General features: G+C 34.4%; 1 protein-coding gene across 4 annotated transcripts in view; it reads left to right on the forward strand.

Moving 5' to 3' along the window:
* tnca (tenascin Ca) overlaps nt 1–27,982 on the forward strand; it is a 60,358-nt gene that overhangs the window by 4,786 nt on the left and 27,590 nt on the right. For 3 of the 4 annotated variants that reach the window (XM_042723207.1, XM_042723208.1, XM_042723209.1), the window contains exons 1-6: nt 20,321–20,473; nt 23,031–23,184; nt 25,774–26,043; nt 26,152–26,337; nt 26,702–26,791; nt 27,680–27,943. In XM_042723207.1, the coding sequence (XP_042579141.1) occupies nt 20,336–20,473; nt 23,031–23,184; nt 25,774–26,043; nt 26,152–26,337; nt 26,702–26,791; nt 27,680–27,943 (1,102 nt within the window). In that variant the 5' untranslated portion in view covers nt 20,321–20,335. Of the gene's footprint in view, nt 1–11,135; nt 11,683–15,375; nt 16,690–18,724; nt 19,013–20,320; nt 20,474–23,030; nt 23,185–25,773; nt 26,044–26,151; nt 26,338–26,701; nt 26,792–27,679; nt 27,944–27,982 lie in introns of those variants that run through there. The other variant, XM_042723210.1, reaches the window with a different exon arrangement.

Raw genomic sequence — 27,982 nt, forward strand, 5'->3', positions numbered from 1 at the left:
TGGATCACTTCCAGGCTCCTTTTTTTGTGTGTGTGAGAATCACTCATTCGCTTTGGTAAGCGGCCACTGAGAATGAGAGAATACATGTCTGGTGTATCCGTTTCACCGTCGAACTTAAGGGAAAGTGTCACGTAGGGGCATTGCTACCCACATCACCCAAAACACTCAAAAAGTATTCAGCATCACAATTAACATCATAGAAATCTGAAATTTCCCTAAATTACCAAAACAATGAAATTCAATGACAATAAAGAATATAATAATTAATTAATTATTAAAATTAATCATTGATGAAAAAAAACATTTCACAGCATCTAAGGATTATGACTTTTCTGTGTGCAAAATGCATTAGGGGCCAAGCCCCGAAGGTTAGCACCTTATTGTATAGTAGCGTGATTTTTTCCTCCGCCGCAAGTTCTATGGCAACCCATCGAAACGCTTTGCGGTTGTATAATTTGGCACATTTAGAGGCATTGTCAAACATTAACCATGCAAAATTTGGAGTCTCTAATCCAAACTCTCGAGCCGCCACCACTTTGTCCAACTGCAATATCTTTATCTAATAATTTTGAACCGTACGCCACAACAATTCATTCAGTTTTTCCACTTGGCTGGGCCCAAGTCAATGAACCCATAAATTCAAAAATCAGCTCTGCGCTATTTTCAATGTGCAAAAACCTCTTTTTCACTCGTCCAGACGTGAAAGCAATGCAAATTCTCAAGTCTATTTCAGACCAATCTGGAAAAACAAATTCATATTGATTTCGTCCAACAGTTCTCGTCCAGTGAAAACATTATACGAATAGCACGCAAAACCTTTGTGAGGCTATACTTTTTTACGGTTGGGGTTATTGAGACCAAAACGTGTGTGTGTTATAACAAGCACGACTTGATTTTTATTTTCGTGACGCAGCAACACTGTGTCAGTTTATTGAAAACCGGATGTTTTTGCTTATAAACTCTGAATGGTTTGGCCAAAAATTACAAAACTGGTCCATCAAAATACGGTGGGTCATGTCCAAGTCGAAAAAGATATCCAATTTTCCGTTCGGCCATTTTAAGGTGTCGCCATTGAATTATGTGTGTCTGTATTTTTGGAACGCATTATCGTATCGTTACGGAAATAATTACAAAAATTTTGTTTGCCTGAAGCTACTCAAAAAGTTTTGTTTTGGTTTGTTATGATTTTGTTTAGAAAAATGATAATAAATTTTGCTTAGCCATTTAACCGGAAGATGTTGATAGATTTCTTGGATCATGACGAGTACACCAATACCAATTTTACCATATTTGCGGACCTTCCCAAAAATTTTTTGATTATGTTGACACATACTTCTAACCCTGGCCAGTCTCTTTTCAAATTTGACTCGGGATACAGATTAAGCTGGCAACTATATATTGAATCGTGTGCAAAAACGGTTTTCGTTTAGCACCTGGACGAATTTGCTGGAAAGACCAAACTGTATAGTAATTATCTCTGTAACGGTTTTTAGCTTTACACCAAACTTTGTATGGTCCATTGTCACTTCACTGACTTAGAACTAACAGCGCACCTATGGGTACGAGGAATAAACCCCCTGAATTATTTCCAAAAATGAAAAACTTGTGGACTAGGCTAAATGAAACTGGCTTGTGGAACTAAGGTAGAAAACGCTAATTAATTTTGATTTAATTAAACATCCTAATTGCAACACTATGGTAGAAACGGATAGATCATCTTCAGACTGTGCTGACATATAAAAGCGTGTCAATTGACCCAGAGTGGATTCATACCAGTTGAACAATCCCCGGCTGTTCTAAGGCTATATTAAGCAAACTTTGGACATTTAGACTAGCTATAAGTGTTTTTTAACAACTGACATAAAATATGATAATTGCAGTTATCAATATAAAACCATGAACCCTATTAATCAACATGCTAACACATTAGCCTTTATGAAACTGGTTCTTTTCCATGGCTATAGAAACAAAGATTTACCAGATATTACCCCAGAAAAAACCTACAAATGTATTTTCCCTCAGCAAGGAAAACAGCATATGGCACTGTGCTCGGTGTAGACATCAATCAAAATCTTGTAATCGCCCACTGGCAGTGGACTAAACATGTTAGAGTGTTCACATATACAGCATACAGTCTGCTCTATACTTCATCTGGAGTGTAGATTGATACTTCCTGCCATGGAGTTACAGTGATAGTTTATTTTTAAGCTATAGACTCTGTATACCATTGAATTGTATATTTGTGTTACATTGAATTGTATATTTGTTAGGGTTCTAATCTAAACAACTATTAAAAACACATACACACAGACCTCTCCTAGAAAAAACTATTACAAAAAAAACAAAAGAGTCTTTGCTGTGCAACTTAAAATCTTTGCCTGTGGACCAGGCAAAACAGATGGTGGAAAACAGAGGCCAACATTCCTAGTCCCTGTTTCCAGGTGGGAAAGTTTCCTTTCTGTTGCCAGTACAGGGAAAACTAATAAAGATACAGTAATTCTGGATTATAATTTAAAGAAAGTGCAGATTTGTGTTGCCGGAGGAGGATTTCTCTTTATAATATTTTTAAATACATAGCCTATCTATTCCTTCTTGTGATTAAGTGACAAGTGGGGTGGACAGTTTTAAGTCTTATATGGAGACTGTAATTAACATGACATAAATTTGCTCATTTTATTTTACATGGAAGTTATTTCTGCCACATAAGAAAAAAAACAGCATTATGAGTTGAAAAGTAAAAAATAAAAAAAAAGTAATGCTTTGGTAAATCATTATGACAGAAGTCATAAGATAATAAGTATAATTATGAGTTGAAAAGTAAAAATTATGCCATAGTAAATCATATTTATGAGATGAAAAGTCTAAATTATGACATAAAATGCAGAAATTTGCAAAATGTCAAAACTGTCAAAAAGTTGAGTTCACAATTATGAGATCAAGAATCATCTCAAATTATGACATTAAAAGTCTAAAAAAAATTAGGTAAAAAAACTAAATCTCTAAATTGCGTCCATTATTATGAGATAAAATGTCTAAATTATAAAATGTCTATTGTTATTTAAAAAAACAGAATTATCACTAAGTCTAAATTGTCAGTCAAAATTGAGAGAGTTTAAATAAAAACTCATAATTATGAGATAAAAAGTCTAAATTATGCCATTCAAAATTCTGAGATACTGTCATAATTAAAATAAAATCAGTCATAATTAATAGATACTAAATCATAAGATAAAAAATCTAAATTATGACAGCAGTTATGAAAACAAATAATAATAAAAAAATCATAAAAAATGACAGCAGTTATGAAAACTCATAATAAATAAAAATTATGACAACAGTTATGAAAACTCATAATTATGAAAAGTCTAAATGATGTCAGTCAAAATTCTAAGATATTAAATCATGATTATAGGATAAAAAGGCAAAGTTGAGACACTGTCATGATTATGAGAAGAAAAGTCTAAATTCTGAAATAAACTCAAAAGTTTACAAAAAGTCTAAAGTATGTCACTTATAATTCTGTCAAAATTCTGAGATATTAAGTCATAATTATGAGATAAAAATCTAAATTTTGAAAGAAGCTCATAATTATAAGATAAAAAGTCAAAAAAAAAAATAAAAATATTAAAAAAAAAAATAAAAAATGTAGATGTAGGTCAAAATTCTGAGATAAGTCATATTTATGAGATATCTAAATTATGTCAATCAAAATTCTGAGATACTAAATCATAATTATAAGAAAAGGTCAAAGTTAAGACAATTTGTACAAATTATGTAATACACTCATTATGACAAAAAGCCTAATTATGTCAGTTAAAATTCTGTCTGTCAAAGATATTGAGTCATAGTTATTATATTAAAAAGTCAATATTATTATTACTCAAGTGTAAATTATAAGATGATAACTCCTAATTGTGACAAAATGTAAATTATGCCAGTCAAAATTCTGAGATACTAAGTCATAATTATGAGATAAGTCTAAATTATGATATAGAAACTCAATTATAACAAGTCTAAATTAGTATAGTCTAAGATAAAAAAAAAAAAAAAATCATAACCATGACCTTGAAGTCAGCATCGAGATAGTTATGTAAGTCATAATTATGACATTGAATTTAACTTCATTCATGGTATTGTAGATCATCTGCAGCTTAACAGATTTCTGTTATGTGGTATATACACCACACCACCAGTCCTAGTCACAAGTAGCAAAGCAAATGTGCAGTGAACTGAAGCCAGATTAGAATAAGCCACACAAGGTATTTTCCAGAAGCTTTCTCCAGATGTAGGAGGAAAGCCTCTGAAATTCAATCTCAGGTTTATAGAACGTGGGACGAACTGTAATAGATCTACACTGAATTCATACCTTTGTTCCTGAACATACCATAGCGACCCAAACACTGGTGTGTATTTCAACTTTATTGTGCGCATGCTGAGAATACAATCTCATAAACTTAGCTGTTAAGGTGAAGATCCTTTTTGCATTAGTCTCGAGCATCATTTTCAACTGAACTTTAAAGGCTGTAGGGTCACAGGGTCGACCCTTGTTAGGGTTTGAAGGAATGGAAGAAACGTGTAAGTGCTGCATGGACACTTCAAAGTGTGAGGATGAGATGGTGTGGCTAAAAGTCTTGACCGGGAACCCAAAGGTCACAGGTTAGAAGATCAATAAACTGGACGGTTTCCTTGTCAGCGTTGTAACCTTATTCAAAGCACTTATCACCAGGCTGCTTTTTTTAAAATAATTTAAATATTTTAAAAAATATTTTCATGTATTTACATGCATACATTTATATTTTTATATTTTATATTATATAAATATATTTAAAATATAAACATAACATTTTTCATGAATATATACATGTATCGGTTTGTATTTACACTGTATATTCATAATAAATAAACAGTATACACACATATTATGTAAACAAAACTTTTATTTTGGATGCAGTTAATCATGATTAATTGTTTGACAGCACTAATTTATATTTATATTTATATTTATATTTATATTTATATTTATATTTATATTTATATTTATATTTATATTTATATTTATTAGAACACCCTAAAAACTATTTACTAACGTCAGCAGCTTGTTTCTTTCTTAATCTCACATTTTTATCATCATATTTGCGTCAAACTCTAAATGCTTCTTTATTGCATTTTAATGTCTGGTTGCACTTTTCTGTCTGGTCATGAATACATTTTTAATGCATTTTAAATGCTGTCATTGAACTGAGAATGTGATGACTTTGCATCTCAAATATCAGATTGCATGCTTTTTATTCAAGCGTTTTTATGAATCTGGCAAAGTGTTCGAGAAAAAAAAACTAAAAAAGCTAAAAAATATCACATGAAAAGTATTAATAAATGGATAGGTTGAATATTCTCATGCTATCCACTAAAACTTCTGTTTTCAATTTACAGTGCAAAATGTAAAATGCTTGCACATGTCTATGTGTCTGTCTGTATAATAAGAAATAAGAGCAGCAAATCAGTATTATAATGATTTCTGAAGGATCATTTGACACTGAAGTCTGGAGTAATGAAGCTGAAAATACAGCTTGGTATCACCTTAATAAATTACACAAAGAAAATATTCGCAACGTTACTGCCTGCCTTTAATAAAAAAATGTAAAAAAAAAAAAATTCATGTTGTTATAATCTCAAAGGGAAATGTTTTTCATCTGGATGAATTTCTAGACTGTTAGATCATTAAGGTTATTAGTCCAGAGTCATTCTGACTGACTTAATGATTAGAAAGGACAATCTAATTACTACCTATTGCAGATTCCAACCAGTAGTTTTCAAATAGTCTGTCTTTTATGAGAAGCGTTTATGTGGACACCTATAAAATAGGGATTTGACCATTAAAATGAATCACTGACCATTACAGATTCAGGAAATGCCAATATCCTGCACCTCAGATTCTCATTCAGTCTGCATTCAGTCTTTAACACTTGACTTCTATCTACTTTACCTGACATCTATGGGCACAAACGTTTATTCACATTATGCACTGCAATAATGACGTATGTTTTTTTATAAAAGCGCGCTATGATTGATTAAGACAAAAATGATGAGAACGTTTCACAACTAGGCTTGGTGATATACTGTAGCTGTTAAGATCATATAGTAATATATTATTGGTTATGGGATATTCTATCTATAGCAGAAGTCTTTTTGATATAGTATTACCATTAAAAAGTGTGTGCCTCTGTAAGACTTTTTTTATTTTAGTATTTATTTTAAATAGAATAAATACTGTTCTTTTGAACTATTCATTATTGATCTAAGAATCCTGAAAAAAATATCACAGTTTTCACAAAAAATATGAAGCAGCACAAATATTTTCAACATTGATAATAATCAGAAATGTTTCTTGAGCAGCAAATCATTATATTAGAATGATTTCTGAAGATCATGTGACACTGAAGACTGGAGTAATGATAATAAAAAAAAAAAATAAATATATTCACTAATTGTAATAATTCAAAATATTGTTTTTAACATAATATTTAAATCTAAAAAAAACAAAAAAACTTTTTAACAAAATATTGACTTCTATCAAAAACAAAAACTTGGTAAAAGTTAAAGTTTTTATATATAATGCATCATAAAGGTATTCATAATGTACGTTGCAATGCATTTTATATATATAGGATACGATATATAATTAATATTATATATATCTTTATCTAAATAATATATGTACTCAAAGAATATAATAATATTTGAAGGTTTGTTTGTCATGTCTTTTGAATGGTCATGTGTTTAAATAATTGTATTTATTATAAATTAAATTAAACAGTTTGATATGTATTTTTAAATACTTTAACAAATAAAAGAGTGTTTTAAATTGATTCTTTGAAACATACCATATAAACATACTCACAGAAAAAAATAACAACTGCTCCCTTGATTGTGTGTGAGTGTGTGTGTGGTGTGTGTTTGTGTGTGTGTGTGTGTGTGTTGTGTTGAGTACACCTGCAATATTTCACTGATACATAGTTGTGTTACATATTAATCGTGTGATTCTCATGACACCTGCAATATTTCACTGATATCTGACAGATGGTATGTGTGCTATTCCAAAACATGTTGCTTACAGTTCTATTCTATTCTATTCTATTCTACACCTTGCAATACGCACAAAAATAGGTATAGAAATGGCGTACGCAATTTTGTACATATCGGGATTTAAAAACAATAAACTTGGCGTAAATATTTACGCACCTTACAGACATTCTAGACCATGCGTACACACTCTTTTTCCTGGCGTGAGAAAAGTAATGAAGTAAGCAATGATTTTAAAATCTGATATACACTTTTACATTAAATATTCCACTCTCATTAATGGAGATAAGCACTGAAAATACATAAAGTCATTACGCAATAGTTAAACTAAAATAATATGAATTCAAAAATGCCCTCCAACCAAAAAACACGCACCGTATCTCGTTTGTCAAAATCAAAATAAATAAAATAGGACACATGAGAGCGTATACTACAAATGCGCCCCTATCGGCAACAGGACGTTTTCATATTAATGTTTTCGTGTAGCTCAGTTGGTAGAGCATTGCGTTATGCGATGATATGTAATGAGATGAAGTTAATCAATCATGGGTTTGATCCGAGAGGCAACCTCGCGCTCCTCTCCTCGTGAAGCCAATAAGGAAGTGACTAAAACTGCAATTCATCGACTGGCCGCTTGAGGCTGGCTGCAAAAGGGAGTCATCCCATAGACTCCCTGTTAAAATGCCCAACTTTATACGCAGAAAAAAACATGTTACAGCCTGGTTCAAAAAATGATTTTGGTCTATATGCTAATTTTGCCCTTCATGACAACTGTGATGTGAATTTTTTTTATAACTCATCCCGTTTAAATTATATTAAGCCTTAAAGTCTGCATAAATAGGGCGTGGCATTGAGTGACGGTGGATTGCCGCTGCTGACAATGCGCGCGCTAGGTGGGCGGCAAGCAACAGCTCCCGCCTTTTTGCCCATTTTCGATTTTCCGGGAGAGTCGCGCGGTGACGCGCTGCCACAGATGGCGACGGCCCGCTCTGAGCACTTGCGCTTCAAAACCGCTATTGAGAGTCTATGGGTGACGTCACGGCGACACTACGTCCATATTTTTTTTACAGTCTATGGTTTGATCTCAGAGAATGCACGTGCTCATAAAATGTATATGCACTATAAATCGTGATTTTGCATGATTTCTATGAGGGGTAGGTTTAGGGGTGGGGTTAGGGGTGGTCATTCGAAAGAATTAGCCACCTAGTAAAATATGTACAAATTACCGTGAGATCGGTGTAAAAAGTCCACACATTGCATTTAAATAAAAGTGCATTTTGATTGGTAATGACAGTTATACGTCATTTCATTACAACAGATGCAACAAGACACTGCCATTATTTTTAATGCTTAACTTTAAAACATAAATATACAGTAGGTCGTAATAAGGTGCTTGCACATATGACCAATATGGTCGTTTTTTGTTGGAGGACAGGCTTGTTTGAATAGGTCCAGTGATAATATCTTACTGTACAACCGCAGCTGCACGGAGGTGATGATGCCGTGTGAAGGCATCTCCACAACATTATGAAAATACCACTGTATTTGAAGGATACAATTTGATGAAAATGGTCATTTGCATGTTTTCTTTTTAAAATAGGCTACTTAGTCAGACAATTCTATTTACACTGCAATAAATATAGGCTAAAATAGCTAATAGATGTTCACCTAAATAAATTAAATTTGATTTGAATTGTTTAAAACAATTGAAATACTATTCGGCCAGTGAAAAAGAATGAGACCAACTCTATTCTAAAATATTTATCTGAGAACTATTTTAAACAGTTTTGTTTTTATGGATTTTTATGTTTATACATTTACGCTAAAACATAACAAGGATACTGGATGATTTTTTGCAATAAAAATTGTGTATGGCACAAATGCCATTTATAGTCGATATCTCATATTTCCTTAATGTCTTGTACCTTTAACTGTGTTAAATATGGTGTCACGTGGATGGTAATATGCATGGAAATTATATGCAGATGAGGTTATGCATAGTAAAAATAGGTATTGTAAGCTGCATATATGGTGATTTCGGGGAGGAGTCGAGGTGGAGATGCACGTACGCACAATCTTTCCCTGACTGAGATTTATAAAGCGTTTTTTTGCGCAGGTTCAGGCGTGTTTTTATAAATCTGAAAACTTTTTTGTACGCAAAATCTAGCTTTTGTGCATACTTACACTTTTAGGATGAAATCTGCGGAGAGTTTTATAAATGAGACCCCAGGTCTTGTCTGGTTCCTCTTATTAACATCATGAAAGTCCTTTGACTCCAAGCATCTCATTATAGGCTGATCAAATTATGCATATGCAAATGCAAATGCAAAAAAAAAAAAAAAAAAAAAAAAATCATAAGCTGATCACAAAGACGACCTGTAGTTTTTAGCTGGTATTTCTCTTCTAGACAAAGCGGTGCATGTTTTTCACGCCCCAGTTTATCATTGAACGGCTGGGAAAATCAATCAAATCAAACTTTATCAAACTTTATTTCTATAGCCCTTTACAGCAGCCACAGGGTGTCCAAAGTGCTTCACATCAGATACAAATAACACATCATTCAAAACACAATATTCGAATAAAAGTAAAGGAAAGGAAAACAGAATTATAAAACATAAAACACCACTACTGCGTATCAAATGCCAATTTAAACAAATAAGTTTTAAGTTTGGCTTTAAAAAGTAAATGGTTTTGCAATCTGTTTCCTCCACGTTTGGAAGTGCCGCTCACGCACGCGGCAGAGACAAGAAGTCCCTGTGGCCGCGGTCGTGTAGGTGGTGATATCTCTTTTGAATCGCTCTGAGGTCCTGCAGTCGAGTTTTCTTCTCCAGCATCGCGCGCGCTCAGACATCTGAGACATATGGAGGCAGTGCGGACATCCAGAACCAGCTTCAGATGAGCGTTCCCACGCTGCGAAGGAGACCGAGACTCTGGCCCACATCCACCGTCCACAAATTACACAGCTCCATGTCCAGATATGAAGTCATCCCAGATCAAATGTGCAGACGGGAAAGGCAGATTTTATTAATATGCTCAAAGACAAAAATGGACTATATTTTTAGGAATCTGGCAGAGTGTCTTGGAGAAATAAAAAAATTACTTGAAATATGATTCAACATTAAGGATATTGATAGTGATGACCGATGGTCCTCATAGTCCTGGAAGATGTAGTGGCAATAAATTTAGTTCAATAACTGGTGCAGACTTTAATACATTTCATATTAGCTATCAATATTATTTTAACGGGTAAGTCACTCTGCCCCTCACATAATGCTTAATCAGTTTGCTAAAAAAAAAAAAAAAGCATCCAATGGCTTTCAAGCCTTTAAAAAAGGCATTTATTTATTTAGTTAGTTATTTAGTTAGTTAGGCTACTTACTAATTATATATACAGGGTGTGTGTGTGTGTATATATATATATACAGTATTTACACATTTATATTTTAGCTTGACAGCTGCTCTCAGTATAAACTGTAGTTGACAATAACAGAGTTTTGTAATTTTTTTCATTTTTTGTAATTTTTATGTCAGCTATCACTTTAAAGATTAAATGGCTGCAATTAAACACTGCATGAAGAAAAACATTCTTGTCATTTAATGTTTTACCGTATTTAGAGTGTGTATGTAATTATTTCTGTGCTCATATTAATTTCTGTGAAACTTTCTGTTTACACGTTTAATGTAATTCATTCAAATCAAGGTTATAGTTAACTAAACCCATAAAAATACATACTTGAATTAAAGTAAGCTTTAATTAAAAAATTTAACTTATAGGTATTTCTTTATTTAGTTTAACTTGATATACAAAAATTACTAAAACTAAAACATTAAATAGTATAATTAAACTTTTTTTTTTTTTTTACTGAAATTAAAATAAAATTAGAAAAAAAAACTTATTCAAAATACGAATAATTAACACACGTTTCTGAAACTATGGTGCTTTGAATGGGTTTCCCAAAATGTTTTTGAGTTTTTTAATTTATTCTTGCAATTTCAGTGACATTTTTCTTCCTTTCTTTCATTTTATTATATGTTTTGTGTGTTTGCTTTTTCAGAGACAGCAGCACTTTGTCCAGACTCACCAGGCAGGCCTTCTTGCCAAGACAAGCATCCATTAGTGCAGAAACATGGGTTCAGGAGGCCTGACATTCAGTTGTTTGGTTTTGGCAACCCTGATGACTCTAAATCATGCTGGCCTGGTAAAGAAGATGATCCGACACCGACGGGAAGCTCTGACGATTCCAGGCATACACAACGTAACCCTTCCGACCTCTTCCCAACCGGTCGTTTTCAACCACGTCTACAACATCAAAGTTCCTGGTAGCTCTTTATGCTCGGTGGATCTGGACTCTCCCGCCAGTTCAGATCTTGAACAGAAGGATGCACCATCTGGCTCAGAAGTAACAGACCACACACTGGACAGCAGTAATCAGATCGTCTTCACCCACCGCATCAACATCCCCAAGCAGGCGTGTGGCTGTACGGAGGGACTGCCGGACCTGAAGGAGCTCCTGAATCGTCTGGAGATGTTGGAGGGCGAGTTGTCGACACTCAGAGAGCAATGCGCCACAGAAACCACCTGCTGCAGCGCTCAGGCCACAGGTACCAGTTTGCTCTCCACACATCTTTATTGAGGGTGGAATGTTTCACAGTGTTGCAGGCAGTCGAATTTTAAAGGTCTTTCAATTATAAAATAATTTAAGTTTAATATGCAGAGACAAAGAAATGCTTATGTTAAATACTTCTAGTGCTGTCAAACGATTAATCGCGATTAATCGCATCCAAAATAAAAGTTTTTGTTTACATAATATATGTGTGTACTGTGTATATTATTATGTAAATATAAATACAAACACATACAGTATATATTTTGAAAATACTATTTACATGTATATATTTATATTCATATAATTTATATATAGATATATTTAATATATAAACATAACATATTTTACTTTAATATATACATGCATGTGTGTGTATTTATGTATACATAATAAATATACACAGTACACAATCATATATTATGCGAACAAAAACTTTTATTTCAGAGGCGATTAATCATGATTAATTGTTTGACAGGACTAATTTCTTCACAAAGTGTAAATACCATTAAAACATTGATCGTTTTGTGCATTGTGATCGCAATAAAGCCCAATCAATGGCAGAAGTTTAAGGAGGGGCTGATCAATGTGAAATGTGGTGAAGTGTTTCAAAAAATCTGTCAAATAAACCTGTAACCCCCCCCCCCCCCCCCCCCCCCCCCCCAAAAAAAAACACTTTAAATAGTCTAAATTTGGTAAAGCTAATGGTGCATAAATTACAATCTTCAATCATTAACCTTTTGATATTAACCTTCTTTTTGGGAAAAGGTCTGATAATGATCTGCTCAGACTAAAATGTTCGCTGTTCCTAAACATTTAATAGGCTACTACTGATATAAAACTGGTCTCTTGATTGTTTGTTTGTTTGCTTGCTTGCTTGTTTGTTTTTAATTTAACCTAAGCGAAAGAATTTTAATCATAAAGAAAAATATTTATCGCGATTAATCTCATCCAAATTAAAGTTTTTGTTTGCATAATATACTGTGTATACAGGTCCTTCTCAAAAAATTAGCATATTGTGATAAAAGTTCATTATTTTCCATAATGTAATGATAAAAATTAAACTTTCATATATTTTAGATTCATTGCACACCAACTGAAATTGTTCTTTTATTGTTTTAATACTGATGATTTTGGCATACAGCTCATGAAAACCCAAAATTCCTATCTCAAAAAATTAGCATATTTCTCTAAAAGAGCTATATAACTAATCATCTGAGATCAACGAATTAACTCTAAACACCTGCAAAGCCTGTTTTTAAAACCTCAAAAATGGGTAAGTCCGACCTGACTGCTGTCCAGAAGGTAATCATTGACACCCTCAAGTTTTCTGAACGAATAGGCTGTTCCCCCAGAGTGCTGTATCAAGGCACCTCAGTGGGAAGTCTGTGGGAAGGAAAAGTGTGGCATAACCAACGCTGCACAACGAGAGAGAGTGCACACCCCTGAGGAAGATTGGTGGAGAAGGACCGATTCCAGACCTTGGGGGACCTGCGGAAGCAGTGGACTGAGTCTGGAGTTACAGAGCCACCGTGCACAGGCGTGTGCTTTTGAACCATAACAGCGGCAGAAGCAGCCGCCTGACCTGGGCTACAGAGAAGCAGCCTTTTGTTTCCTCATGCTTCCATCGCTGAAAACTTTTTTATGAGAAAGAATTTTGCGTTTTTCAGCACGACCGTGGCTTTCAATGCAAAAACCACTGTAAATGAGTTTACATGGAGAAATAACTTCCAGACCTGAACCCCATTCTGTGGGATATTGTGCACCAACACTCTGGATGAGCTTAAGGCCGCTATCGAAGCATCCTGGGGCCTCCATATCAGCAGTGCCACAGGCTTTCACAATGCCCTCCATGCCACGCCGCTTGAAGCAGTCATTTCTGCAAAAAGTATTCCCGACCAAGTATTGAGTGCATAACTGAACATAATTATTTGAAGGTTGACTTTTTTTGTATTAAAAACACTTTTCTTTTATCGCGGATATGCTAATTTTTTGAGATAGAGAAGGTATGCCAAAATGTATTTAAAACAATTGAAATATTTCATGTATAACATTATTTTAGAAAGCTGAGTAAAATTTCACTAACCACAGCCAGGCCTGATTACTTCCAGAAGGACCTGTATTTATTATGTATATACCACATTATTTTAGAAAGCTGAGTAAAATTTCACTAACCACAGCCAGGCCTGATTACTTCCAGACCTGCTGAATCAAGAAATCACTTAAATTGCTTTAATCATGCTTAAAGAGCAACACATCATGCCACGAACTAAAGAAATTCAAGAACAGATGAGAAACAAAATAGCTCACATGTATCAGTCTGGAAAAGGGTTATAAAGCCATTTCTAAGGCTTTGGGACTCCAGTGAATCAAGGTCAGAGCCATTATCCACAAATGGAGAAAACTTGGAACAGTGGTGAACCTTCCCAGGAGTAGCCGGCCCACCAAAATTACTCCAAGAGTGCACCAACAGCTCATCCAGCAGGTCATAAAAGACCCCAGAACAACATCTAAAGAACTGCAGGCCTCACTTACCTCAATTAAAGGTCAGTGTTATTGATTCAACAATAAGAAAGAGACTGGGCAAAACCAGCATCCATGGGAGAGTTCCAAGGCAAAAGCCACTGCTGACCAAAAAGAACACAAAACACATCTCACATTTGCCAAAAAATATCTTGACTATCCCCAAGACTTTTGGGCATATATTCTGTGGATTTATGCAACAAAAGTTTTTGGAAGGTGTGTCTCCCGTTACATCTGGCGTAAAACCAACACAGCATTTAATAAAACGAACATCATAGTCAAACATGGTGGTGATAGTGTGATGGTCTGGGGCTGCTTTGCAGATTCAGGATCTGGATGACTTGCCATAATTGATGGAACCATGAATTCTGCACTCGATCAGAAAATCCTGAAGGAGAATGTCTGGCCTCAGTTTGTGACCTCAAGCTCAAGCGCAATTGGGTTATGCAGCAGGACAATGATCCCAAACACACCAACAAGTCAACCTCTGAATGGCTCAAGAAAAACAAAATGAAGGTTTTGGAGTGGTCAAATCAAAGTCCAGACTTAAATCCAATTGAGATGCTGTGGCATGACCTTAAATAGTCCATTCATGCTTGAAAACCCTCCAATGTGGCTGAATTAAAACTGCATAATTCTGCAAAGAAGGGTGGGCCAAAATTCCTCAATGGCGATGTGAAAGACTCATTGCCAGTTATCGCAAATTCTTGATTGCGGTTGTTGCTGCCAAGAGTGGCACAACCAGTATTTAGATTGAGGGGGCAATTACATTTTCACGTAGTGCCAGGCAGGTTTGGACAGCTTTTTTTTTTTTTAATAAATGAAATCATCATTTAAAAGCTGCATTTTGTATTTACTTGCATTATATTTGCATAATATTATAATATATTTGATGATCTGATTCTTTTAAATGTGACAAATATGCAACAGGAAGAGGGGCAAAAACCTTTTCACGGCACGGCTGAAATCAGAAAAGGCACTTTGTCTAATCCTAATGTCTTCATTAACACATGATTGTAACACTTTGTACAGCTGGGAGGTCATGACCCTTTCCTTAGCAAATGCCATTTGACTGGCTTGGTAATTGAGATGTTTCCATAATTGTAAATCCCACTTTTTTTAGCAAATAGCATGTTTAATTTCTTACATGTATCTCCTGATTGTGTAGGTGCTATAGGAACGAAGCCCTACTGCAGCGGTCATGGAAACTACAGCTCGGACACCTGCGGCTGCATCTGCGAGCCCGGATGGAAGGGCCCCAACTGCACCGTACCCGACTGCCCCAGAGACTGCAGCGACCAGGGCCGCTGCGTTAACGGAAAGTGCAAGTGTTTCGATGGCTTCATGGGTGAAGACTGCAGCATGGAGACCTGTCCGGTTGACTGCGGTGAGAACGGCCGTTGCGTTAACGGAGTGTGCGTTTGCAATGAAGGCTTCTCCGGAGACGATTGTACAGAGACGGATTGCCTCAACAACTGTTTGGGACGCGGCCGCTGCATTGATAGCGAGTGTGTCTGCGACGAACCCTGGACCGGATTTGATTGCTCCGAGCTCATCTGTCCGCATGACTGCTACGACCGCGGGCGATGCGACAACGGGACTTGTTATTGCGATAAAGGTTTCACCGGAGAAGACTGCGGTGCGATTGCTTGTCCGAACGACTGCTCAGAACGAGGTTTTTGCAATGACGGTCATTGCGTATGCATTGCTGGCTACTCCGGCGAGGATTGTTCCAGCTTGACCTGTCCGAACGACTGCAACCAAAGAGGGCGCTGTTTCAACGGCGTTTGCATTTGTGAAACGGGTTATTTCGGAGAAGACTGCGGGAAGCTCTCCTGTCCGAATAACTGCAACAGTAGAGGGCGCTGCATCGATGGGCACTGCGAATGCGACGTCGGATACCAAGGTCATGATTGTTCGGAGTTTAGCTGCCCCAATAATTGCAACAACCGTGGGCGCTGCATTAACGGCCAGTGCGTTTGCGAAGAGGGATTTGGTGGCGAGGACTGCAGCATCAAAACCTGCCCATCGGACTGCTACGGCCGAGGCCAGTGCGTGGATGGGAAGTGCGTTTGCTTTACGGACTTCACCGGTGAAGACTGCATTGAATTGAGCTGCCCGAGCAACTGCCTGAACCGTGGACGCTGCGTCGCGGGACAGTGTGTTTGCGATGAAGGCTTTACCGGAGAGGACTGCGGTCAGAGGAAGTGTCCCAACGACTGTCTCGGCCGCGGACGCTGCGTGGAGGGACAGTGTGTTTGCCAGGAGGGTTTCGAGGGCCTGGATTGCTCCGTTCCCACCTGTCCTGAAAACTGCAATAACCGTGGACGCTGCGTCAATGGGAAATGTGTGTGCGACAAAGGATTCGTTGGAGACGCCTGTGGAGAAAGAAGCTGTCCGAATGACTGCAATGGTGCGGGGCAATGTGTGGACGGCCGCTGCGTGTGTGATGAAGGCCACATTGGCGAGGATTGCTCAGAAGGTAATTGTAGTCATTTATATACTATACTATATATAGTATTATTTATTTTGAATATGTTTATATTTTCTTATTTTTCATTTTCATTTTAGCTAAGGTTTTATTAATTTTGTTTCTTTTTAGAATTTATTAAAAAATATATTATGTTGCCTTTTTTATCATTTTTATTCATTTCAGTTTTATTTGTTATTTTCTGGGTTTTTATAGTTAACTAAAACTAAAATTAAAAAAGTTGTGAAACTTGTGAAATAAACGTTAACTGGAATAAAATAAGATATAAAAAACTTAAACATTGTCAATACAGCATTTCTCATTGTAATTTAGTTTAACTTTGTGTACTATAATAACTAAAACTCAAATAATAATTCATAAAACCTATATTTAAAAAAAACTAAATTACTAAACCTTTATCTAAAATTCAAATGAATATGGAAAATATGTATACATATATTAAAAATATTAAAAGTATCTCTTGTAAGTGATACTAAAATAACATAAATGTTGGGGGTAATGCGTTACAAGTTAATGAGATAAATAATCAGATTACAAGTAACTAGTAATGTGACAAATTACATCTGAGTTACTTTTTCAAATAAGTAATGCAAGTTACTTTGTTTTCCCATGTATTCGCTGACAGCTTTCCTGTCCCGAAGTTGAGAGAAATTGGAAATTATTGTAAAGCACATTTACAGCTGCCAAAAAATATAACTTTTGAGATTTTTGTTTAAAAAAAATTCACAAGCAAGCTCAGGTAACAAAAAGTAACACAAAAGTAATGTAATAATGCATTACTTCCCATAAAAAGTAGCTAAGTAACACAATTGGTTATTTTTTTATGGAGTAACTTAATATTGTAATACATCACTTTTTAAAGTAACTTTCCTCAACACTGGTTATTTTAGTACTTGAAGTTAAACTACATGAAATTAAAAAATCTTGTTTTTGCAACTAATGAGTTTACAAAGTAAAAAAAAATTAAATAAGTTAATTTTTTATCTTTTATTTTATTTCAGTTAAAGTTTATTTTATTTAAAGTTACATTATTTTTTATGGTTTTAGTTAACAATAATAACCCTGCAAAGCATTAGTTCTTATTTAGTACTGGTGATCCAAACACTTTTTTTGTTAGCCAGATGATTGGCATTTCTTTGCTTTTATGGTTGTAAATTAGAGGGATAGTTCAGCCAGAAATAAACTTCTGTTGGCCTGATGTTATTCCAAACCTTTCTTCCAGTGGATTACTATATGAAATATTACACAGAATGTTTACACACTTTTTCATACAATTCAGGGTTGTCAGGCATCAAAAGACTCAGTAAAGCACCATAAACGCAGCCCATAAGAATCACAAATGACTTACTGATGATATACAGTACACTACTGTTCAAAATCTTGGTCAGTAAATGAAAGAAATTAATACAAATCAACATATTAGAATGATTTCTGAAGGATTGTGTCACTGGAAGACTGGAGTAATGATGCTGAAAATTCAGCTTTGCATCACAGGAATAAATTACATTTTAAAATATATTCAAATACAAAACATTCATTTTAAACCGTAATAATATTTAAGTTTTTACTGTTTTTTTTTTTTTTTTTTTTTTTTTTTTTGTTGAAATAAATGCAGCCTTTGTAAGCATGAAAGACTTCTTTTAAAAACATTAAAAATCTACTACATACACACTATTTTATCTTTTCGCACAGAAAAGTGCTGAACATGCTCAATTTTTGTACTTTGACAGTAAACTCACACCATATGTGTGCCTGTGAAATCCATTAGCTTTATATAGAGGACCATTAGTGGTGAAGGTCAACGCAGACAACAATTAAACTCATGTCAAAAGGTCCAAAACCTGCCATTAATAAGAAACTAAAGTTAATTTAGTCAGTGTAGCCTGATTCTAACCTCTCAGCAGTTTGATTGGATGTTTCCCAGGCACCACAGTGGAGACACAGACAATTTTCCTACTACTTGGCACCAAAAACTGTTCGCTCACTCAACATCTGTGACGTAAATGACCCTTGATATCTTTCCCAGTCTCACCACCAGAAGACCTGACCATCACGGATGTGACCACAGAGAAGGTGAACCTCACATGGAAGAACGAGATGCTGGTGACGGAGTATTTGGTTACGTATGTCCCGACGTCACCAGGCGGCCTGCAGCTAGACTTCCGTGTGCCTGGAGATCGTACGTCTGCCACCGTCTCTGAGCTGGAGCCAGGAATCGAGTATCTCATCAATGTTTATGCCGTCCTCAACAACAAGAAGAGCGTTCCTGTCAGACAAATACACACAAAATCAATCAACACAAATACACACACATGCAATCAGTTGCATTTAATTGGACTTCAGTTTCTGTCACTGGAGATGTGGTAATTAGGGTACCATCATCTTCCCAGTAATACTAATATCTGCATGGCGAAAAATCATATTCTTAAGGAGTTTTTTTTTTTTTTTTTTTTTAGTCAGTAAATGAATGAATGAATGAATGAATAGAAGGATAAATGTGTTTCATGCTTTTCACTGTCTTTTCTGTTTTTCATTTGTTTAAGGATAAATCTTCTGAAACCTGTCAAGAAAATGACCCAGTCATAATTCACTATAAAATAAATTTTTTAAAAATGAAAAGAAATGAAAAAAGTAAATAAAAATAAAATAAAAAATAAATAAAATATGAGATTAGCCATTTTTTGGATAATTAAGATTTTATGTTATTATTATTATTATTATTATTATTATTATTATTATTATTATTATTATTATTATTATTATTATTTCTTTAAGGTTATTTTTAATTTTAACTATATTTTAATTAATTAATTTTATTATTATGACAAGTAAGCTTTTCCTATAGTTCTTATTACTATAATATCAAAATAGTCTCATTCTAATATTTTCATTACTGTATAATTACTGTATTGTTTACGGTATAGTTCTAAATTACAAATTATAAAATGTTTTAACACTCTGGTCATGGTTTACTCTATCATCAAAATAATTATTGAAGTAATTGGGAAATTAGCCAGTTTTTTGGACCACTAAGATTTTTCACCATTATTATTATGTTTTAGGATTTTTTTGTTTGTTTGTTTTTAGTTATTAGTTATTTTATTAGTTATTTATTAGTCAAAGTTATTACTTAATCAATTTAAATAATTAGTTATCATCACTGTAATATTAAACTAGTCCTATTTTTATATTGTCATTACTGCATAATTATACATTTTTAATTTTAAATTATACAATATTTTTGCATCATGATAGTATTTATTCTACTGCCTTTAGTTTGTATTTTCAGTGTCATTAGTGTCACCAAACAGGTTTCCTAATACTCCCTTGTCTTTTATTGTCATGTAGCGAAATCTTTTATTCAAAGCAATTTAAAAGTTCACGTACTATAAGGAATGTCTAGAACTATCTTGCATGAACTACTAAGCTACACCACTCCATCCTAAGGCCTTGTTTATTAACCTATTAAATGTTTTATTTTAAGAAAAATCTGTAACAGTGATTGCATATGCATGTGCTATCTTACATTGCATATACAAATCTGTCCAAACAGCATTAAAAACTAGTCCACCATGCCACTACATACTCTCATATTCAGACACGACTATTGCTAATAAACTTCAGTGAATATCATGCTATGCTGTGCTCTTTCCCTGCAGATCTTCCGCAGCCCGAGGGCCTGAAGTTTAAATCCATCAGTGATACGTCAGTGGAGGTTTTGTGGGACCAGCTGAACTTTCCGTTCGACGGCTGGGAGCTCATCTTTCGTAACACAGTTAGTTTCACAAAAAGGCACAAAATGAGATAATTCAGATGCATCTGTATCTGTAGATGCTGCTGCACATTGTCTATGACATTCCATACACGTCACGTCGCAAAAAAACAAATAAAAAAATAAACAATGGATTTAAAACAAAATATGATTGTAATTTAGAACATTTAGAACAAAATCAGATTTGACCAGCCAATAATCTAGCCTATGATACAATAATACATTCTTAATGAGTTTTTGTCTTCTCCGATACGAAACTGCGTAAGACAGATTTCTTTTCATGTTTTTCATTTGTTTCAAGGGAAAATATGAACCTAGCATTTTCTTTTTCTTTCTTTCTTTTTTTTTAGTTGTTTTTATTTAATTAATTATTTTTTATAATTATTACTTTATCAGAATTTTATTTATTTATTTATGTATTTATTTAGCCCCTCGACAAAATATACTTTTATATTAATAATATACAATATAAGAAATACAATAATCAAATTCTTAATGATTGTTATTTTCTTGTCTATTTGTACGTGTAAATATGAACCTATCAAGAAAATGGCAAACTAAAAATTATTGAAGAAATAAACATTTATGTTTAGAAAATTATGTTTGCATATAGGAAAAAAGCCTAATTGGAAGGTTAATTTTTTATTATTATTTTTAGGGTGTGTTAGGGTGTTGTAGTTTTATTACAGTTTTTTTTTTTATTATTTTTTTTTTTTTATTTTTTTTATTATTTAATTTAATCATTATGACCTCATCAGTATTTGATATGTATTTCGTAATTTTGCTTTCAGACTGCCAAAACACTGCGAGCATTTGATACAGAAAATACAATAAATTATATTTATAGTGTCTTACTAGGCATTAGAATGTAGGTCAGTTTCATTAACTCCATAAAACCATCTTCCCAGGATGTGGAAGCAATTCAGAGCCATATTCATGAAGTGCTATAAAGCAAAGTGCAAGAAAAGTGTTGAAATACCCTAGATGCTAAATACTTGAAACGCTTTCATCAGTTTAATTACTGGCAGTAAAACTCATAGTAAAAATTTATCTCTGCAGCAGCTGCACAACCTTTAGTTCAATAGATTTACTGCGGTAAGATGTTCACACGGCGGTTTATTCCTAAAGGCTGTCCTAGGTGCCAGGGTTATACGGTCATGCAGCTTGTTTCAGAGCCTCTCTCTCATATTTAAAACAGAGTAATGGATAATTTAATCACCGTTTTTTTATAATGATGTGAAGGGGCATTTTCTCAGAACTGCAGGCGGTCATGAGCTCATACACTCATTTAAGGAGCCATTAAAAAAACTATCCTCGAATCATAAAGTCTCCATTAAGACTCACTTTAATGGCGCTCCAGAAATCCCAGATGTTTGAACTTATTGCTCGCTTTCAGTGCTGTTGTTTCATGCCACCAGCATTTAGGAAACTAATAAAATTTAGATGCATGACACGTTTTCTCTGTCTTATCATCAATATCAGTAATGGGGGTTTAAACATAGACTCTGAAAAGTTATTATTGGAGTTTTGTGACTTTTAGTCTGTTAGCTTTGAGGTCATCTAGATCAGTGGCACTCAACCTTTTTTGACTCCAAGGATTATTTAAAAATTTTTTTTTTACTTAATTCCTTCTCAATAAAATATTTTAGAACTTAGCATAACTACAGAAAAATTAAATGTGTATTCATTATAAGTGTGTCCATGGAGTTTTAAGATTTTATTATTTTAAAAATAGGAGCCTATTTTTGAACCGTTAAGATTTTTCATTTATTTTTTAAAGACAATTTGAATTAAATTGTTTATTTGTTTGTTTGTTTAACTTTTCAAACTATAATATTTTGGGTCAGAAATACACCAAATATTTATTTATTTATTTATTTATTATTAAAATGTCTCTAAAATGTTTTGTAAGTTGACTCCAAGGTATTTACAAAATTATAATAATATATTTATTATATTTTGTTTATTTATTGTATTTATTATTATATTTTTTAAATAACAGTTTGATTATATTTTAGATATATTTATCTATAAATATTTTAGAACTTGGCATAATTACAAAAATGTATATTCATTATAAAAGCCCCCATGGAGTTATACAGTTTTATTCATTTCTATGCCTTTTAAGTCTAAAAATCACATTTTTTAAATTAAGACAACCAATTAAAACAAGAATATATATAGAATTCAAAAAAAACATAAAATATCTAGATTTCTAAATCTAGATATCTAAATATCTAGAAATATCTAGATTAGTTGTTTTTGGCTTATTTTAATGCTTGTTTTATCTTATTTTAAATCATTTTAAGTTTCTGAAATTAAGTGAGGAATCAGAAATACATATTAAGAAAATTATGTTTGCATATAAGAATAGAAGCCTTTTTTGGACAATAAAAGTTTTTCAATATTATTTTTTATTTAATTTTTTATTATTATTATTGCAGGTCCTCTGGTTGCAAACTACTGATGTATACATTCTCTTAAATGCATCACAGGTTTTGCAAAAACAATCAATACTAAATGAAGCTAAATGCATGTTTCTCTATCTTCTCAATAACAGAAGGAAGAAAACGGGAAGATAGTGAACAATGTGACACCTTCCCAGACCAACTTTGAGCAGCCGGGACTCGGGCCGGGACAGGAATATGAAGTGACTCTGTCGGTCATAAAGAACAACACCAGAGGACCTGGAACAAACTCGACTGTAGTAACAAGTAATGCACCTTCTCTAAACCTTTTCTCTTGTTTATTGTCTGTGTCATGATCCGAGTTAAACTGAAGGCATTGCTTTTGATCCGTCCGGTAATTGACTGGAGCATTCGGCTTAATCTACATCTGCTAAACGTCTCTAAAGTGTCGGAGGTCGAAGGTGAAACTAGCTCAGCAGTAAAGAATGTGAAGGCCTGCTGTTTGGAAAGGCCAAGAAGAATAGGGGCTATCATTTAACCTTATGAAACATCCCATGTGGGCTGGCCAACAAGGCTTTAACAACCCAATTCAGAGCTTAACTGTGAGAAATCTGGACAATCCGTGTGTCTGGCTTGACATTTACAGCCTCTGCACACATTAAATCCATGATAACAACCAATAAGGCATTTTTTAGTTTCTAAAGGCCCTTGATTTCTCACAGTAGTTAGTGTATTTCCCCATTTTACTGCCTGTAAAAGTGCTCAGATTTCTAGATTTGGAGATCTCCATCACAAATCTGTGCTTCTCGGTGCATTAAATCTTATTTAACACATGAAAGAATTCCATAGACATTGACTGACTTGAAAAGACCTAATCAAGTTTATAAGTGGTGTTTGCTAAGTCATGCATCACTGTGGTTTATGCCCAGACTTAGAGGGCATAAATATATTGAGAAAATGATGGCAGATGGAGGATTTGGTTTTCACACTAAAATAAAGTAAACTTCTTCTTAAACCAGAGAAGGTGGACATGTTGGTATTCTTGTGAAAAACAAAAAAACAAAAAAAAAACAAACAAACAAAAAAAAAACATTTCCTGTCAAAGTCCTGTCACCGACAGCAAGTTTAGTTGTACTTTTCTTTGTTTTTGTTTTTAAAAAGCTTGTTATCTTTGCTGTTTACTTCACGTTACGCTATGGAAGCTTTCTTTAATTTAAATTTTATTTATTTGATTTCTCAGTGTTTGCTAAACATTCTGTAATTTATTAATACAGCACGTGGTGTATGCCATGCCTCATTTTATTCGTTTTTGTTAATAAACATTATGTAAGCTAGTTATATATAGTCATTATAGCCTACTGTTTTATTGTTGTTGTGCTATTTCATTAGGAATAACTATGAATCAATCTATTGTTTTAGTCTTAAAAAATAAGAAAGGTGGATAGATATAAGCAAAACAGACAATTATCTTTTCATGTAAAATGTGAAACCAAGATTGTGAAAGCGTCCAAAGTCTGGCTTATAACACAGCAAAAGAGTAATTCCCGTTCACAAAATTTAAATCACAAATAATACTACTGATGAAAAAGAACAGGTTGAATGTTGAACACTTTCGTTACCATATAACTATAAGCTATGATAATAGTTCATCAGCATGCATTGATTAATCCCATGTTGTAGCAGAAAATAAATAAATAAAAAATGCGACCAACTAAGAAAGTTAGTCGCAAAAACGCGACCAGTGGGAAGAATGAGTCTAGAGCCCTGATTTGCATAAAACATGACCAAACAATCTTCACATAAGGCCTTTTTAAGGATGATTATTGGTGCTCCATTATTTATATTGGTTCATATTATTATCAATGTTGAAAACAGTTTTTAATCAGTTTTTAATATCAGTGCTTAATATTTTTGTAAAAACCATGATGCAATTTTTTCAGGATTCTTTGATGAATAAAAAAGTTAGAAGAAACAGCATTTATTTGAAATAGAAATCTTTTGCTACATTATAAATGTCTTTACTGTCACTTTTATTCAGTTTAATGTATCTTTGCTGAATAAAAGTATGAATTTTTTGACAGTATACATGTGTGTGTGTATGTGTGTGTGTGTGTGTGTGTGTGTGTGTGTGTGTGTGTGTGTGTCAGTGTGTGTGTGTATTATACTTCTTATAGGTCCAATTTGCTCTTTTTCTTCCTTGCAATTATCTGATTTTAGTCCTAGAAGCTTTCACAGCCAGTAAATAAATTACAGTTGGCTTGTGTTCAGATGCAGTTTCAGTATGCAATGCAACTTGCTTTTCCTAAGGAAAAGAAAGAAGTATTTGCAGTGTGGAAACTCATTTTTGCATCAGCCTGAGCTCATGTTGTCTAATAACAACAACAAAAAAGAATGATTATAATAATTACACAAAACATTTTCCATTCCATTTCCATTTAATTCAATTCCACCGCACCTACTGAGTATTCTTTTATTTTTTTTAAATGAAAAAAAAAACAAGAATAGAAAGCTCGTACAATATAATAGCTTAACATTGACAAACTGATGAGCAACATTTGATTAAAAAAAAACTATTTTGACCTTGCAGTCACAGCAGAATCAATATACATCCTCCTATGACCCAGATGAATACTGTGCCATGTATGCACTTTATTTTAAAGTGTCCTTGTTACACTTATGCATTTAAGTACTGAGTAATATTAATTAACTGCATGTACTTACTATATGTTTAGGGTTTGGCTTAAGGTTACTTGCATGCAATTATGCATAATTTATTGTTATTATAACAGTAAGTTCATGTAACGTGTATCAAGGACACCTTAAAATAAAGTGCTACCCATTATTTTAACTAAATATAATTATCAGTTTAACCATACACTCCTCCTCTTGCTGCAGGAATCGATTCTCCGCGGCAGATTGATGTTGGTGATGTGACAGACCGGTCTGCAGTGATCTCCTGGTCCAGGCCCTTGGCTGAGGTGGACGGGTTCAGGGTGTCGTACGGGCCGAGCACAGACCCGTCAGTCCATCGAGATGTCGACCTCCCGGCCACAGACACGCAGTACAGCCTGGAAGACCTGAAACCAGACACTGAATACAGACTGTCTCTCAGTTCAAAGAGGGGAGACGTGACCAGCGAGCCCATCTTTGAGAGTATTACCACGGGTATGAAAGCTTACAGACTGCATATATATAGTTTGCTGAGAGTTTCTCACAAAGATGAACTCAAACCATTGATTTAATGATGCTGTGATGGTTTTCTGTGTGTCTCAGGTCTGGATGCCCCCACTGACCTCAAAGCTGTTGATCAGACTGACAGCAGCATCACACTGGAATGGAAAAACAGCCGCTCATCCATCGACGGATACCGTATCAAATACGGCCCGATCGCAGGAGGTGCTCATGGTGAAGACATGTTCCCCAGAAGAGCTGGAGACACGACACGGGCCACGGTTACAGGTAAAACCATGCTGCTGTTATAGAGCAAAATGTTAAGAATTGTACTTTATTTGCTAGTTGCAGTGCAAAAATGACTTGAGATATTAAGTCTTGTTTTCTAAAAAAAAAAAAAAAAAATCTAAATCTATATATTTATATCCAGGACATTTCTTTAAGAAGGTGCACTTTGTTTGCTGATGTGGTTGTAATGCATGCAACTACTTTAAAAAAATCCTCTGATTTACATTCTATAAAAAGAAACTCACATAAGAAGTGAAAAGATTCACATAGAGATATAAAACAGAAATGTTCCCCTCGTTCCCTGCTTGAAAATGCATCAGTTTAGTGTTTCATCTGCTGGATTAATGGATTTTGTGTGCCGTAGGCCTGAAGCCTGGAACAGAGTACGGCATTGGAGTCACAGCCGTTCAGAATGAAAGAGAGAGTGAGCCAGCGACCACCAACGCACTGACCGGTGAGATCAGCTACAGACGCTAACTCTGTCAACATTTGGGATCACTGTGTACCTTTAGTTGTTGTTGTTGTTTTAAAGAAGTTAAGAATTTTATTCAGCATGGATGCATAAAGTTGATCAAAAATGACAGTAGATGCATTTATATTACCATTACCAAAGACTTCTATTTCAAATAAATATTGTTCCTTTGAATTTTCTGTACATGCAATTATTTTTAGTATTGATAATAATCATACATGTTTCTTGAGAAGCAAATCAGCATATTAGAATGATTTCTGAAGATCATGTGACACTGAAGACTGGAATAATGATGCTGAAAATTCAGCTGCGCATCACAGAAGTTACATTTTAAATATATTAAATTATTATTATTATTTAATAAAATGTAATAAATATGTTTGTTACATTGTAATAAAATTATTACATTATTATTTACTTCATCAATATTAAATACTTTTTATTTTATTTTCAGTCCATCTTTCAAAAATGGTGGTGTGCATCACTCTTTATATAAGTTCATGCTGTTTTCTTCTTATGAAGATGCTTACTATAAGTTAAACTAAGAAGAATAACGTATTTTGATGGAGATAATTTACCCAGATATGTCTTTCTAAACCAGTATGACTTTTAAAACTTTTCTTTCTTTCTTTTTTTTTTTTTTTTTTTTGGAGCTTGACAACATCTGACTCACATTCATTATATGAAGCACCACATAAATTTTCCTAAAACCTCAAAAAAGACACAGGTTTGGAGTGACATGAATAGAGAGTGAATAGATGATGACAGGCTAGTCTTTATCTCTTCAGTCTTTTTGAATGCCGACACCATCACAGTTTCCTGGCATGAATGTGTCTTTTGTGCTGTCATTTTGAACCTCCACCCACACAGATCTGGATGCACCACGAGACCTGGAAGTGCGAGACTCCACCGAAACCACCCTGGAACTGGTCTGGAAGAGGCCCAGGGCAAAGTTCTCCACCTACAGGCTAGCATTCGTCTCTGCCGACGGCCGACGGGAAGAAGTCGAGCTGCCTGTTACCGCAACCACCTACACCCTGAGCGGCTTGAGCCCTGGCATGCGCTACACCGTCACCCTCGTGGCAGAACGTGGGCGGAGGAGAAGTTCTCCTGCCACCGTCACCGCCTCCACAGGTGAGCGATTCCTAGTGTAAAGTTGATTTTTGTTTGCTT

Source organism: Cyprinus carpio, chromosome B5 (genome assembly GCF_018340385.1).
Source record: "Cyprinus carpio isolate SPL01 chromosome B5, ASM1834038v1, whole genome shotgun sequence".
Taxonomy (NCBI): domain Eukaryota; kingdom Metazoa; phylum Chordata; class Actinopteri; order Cypriniformes; family Cyprinidae; genus Cyprinus; species Cyprinus carpio.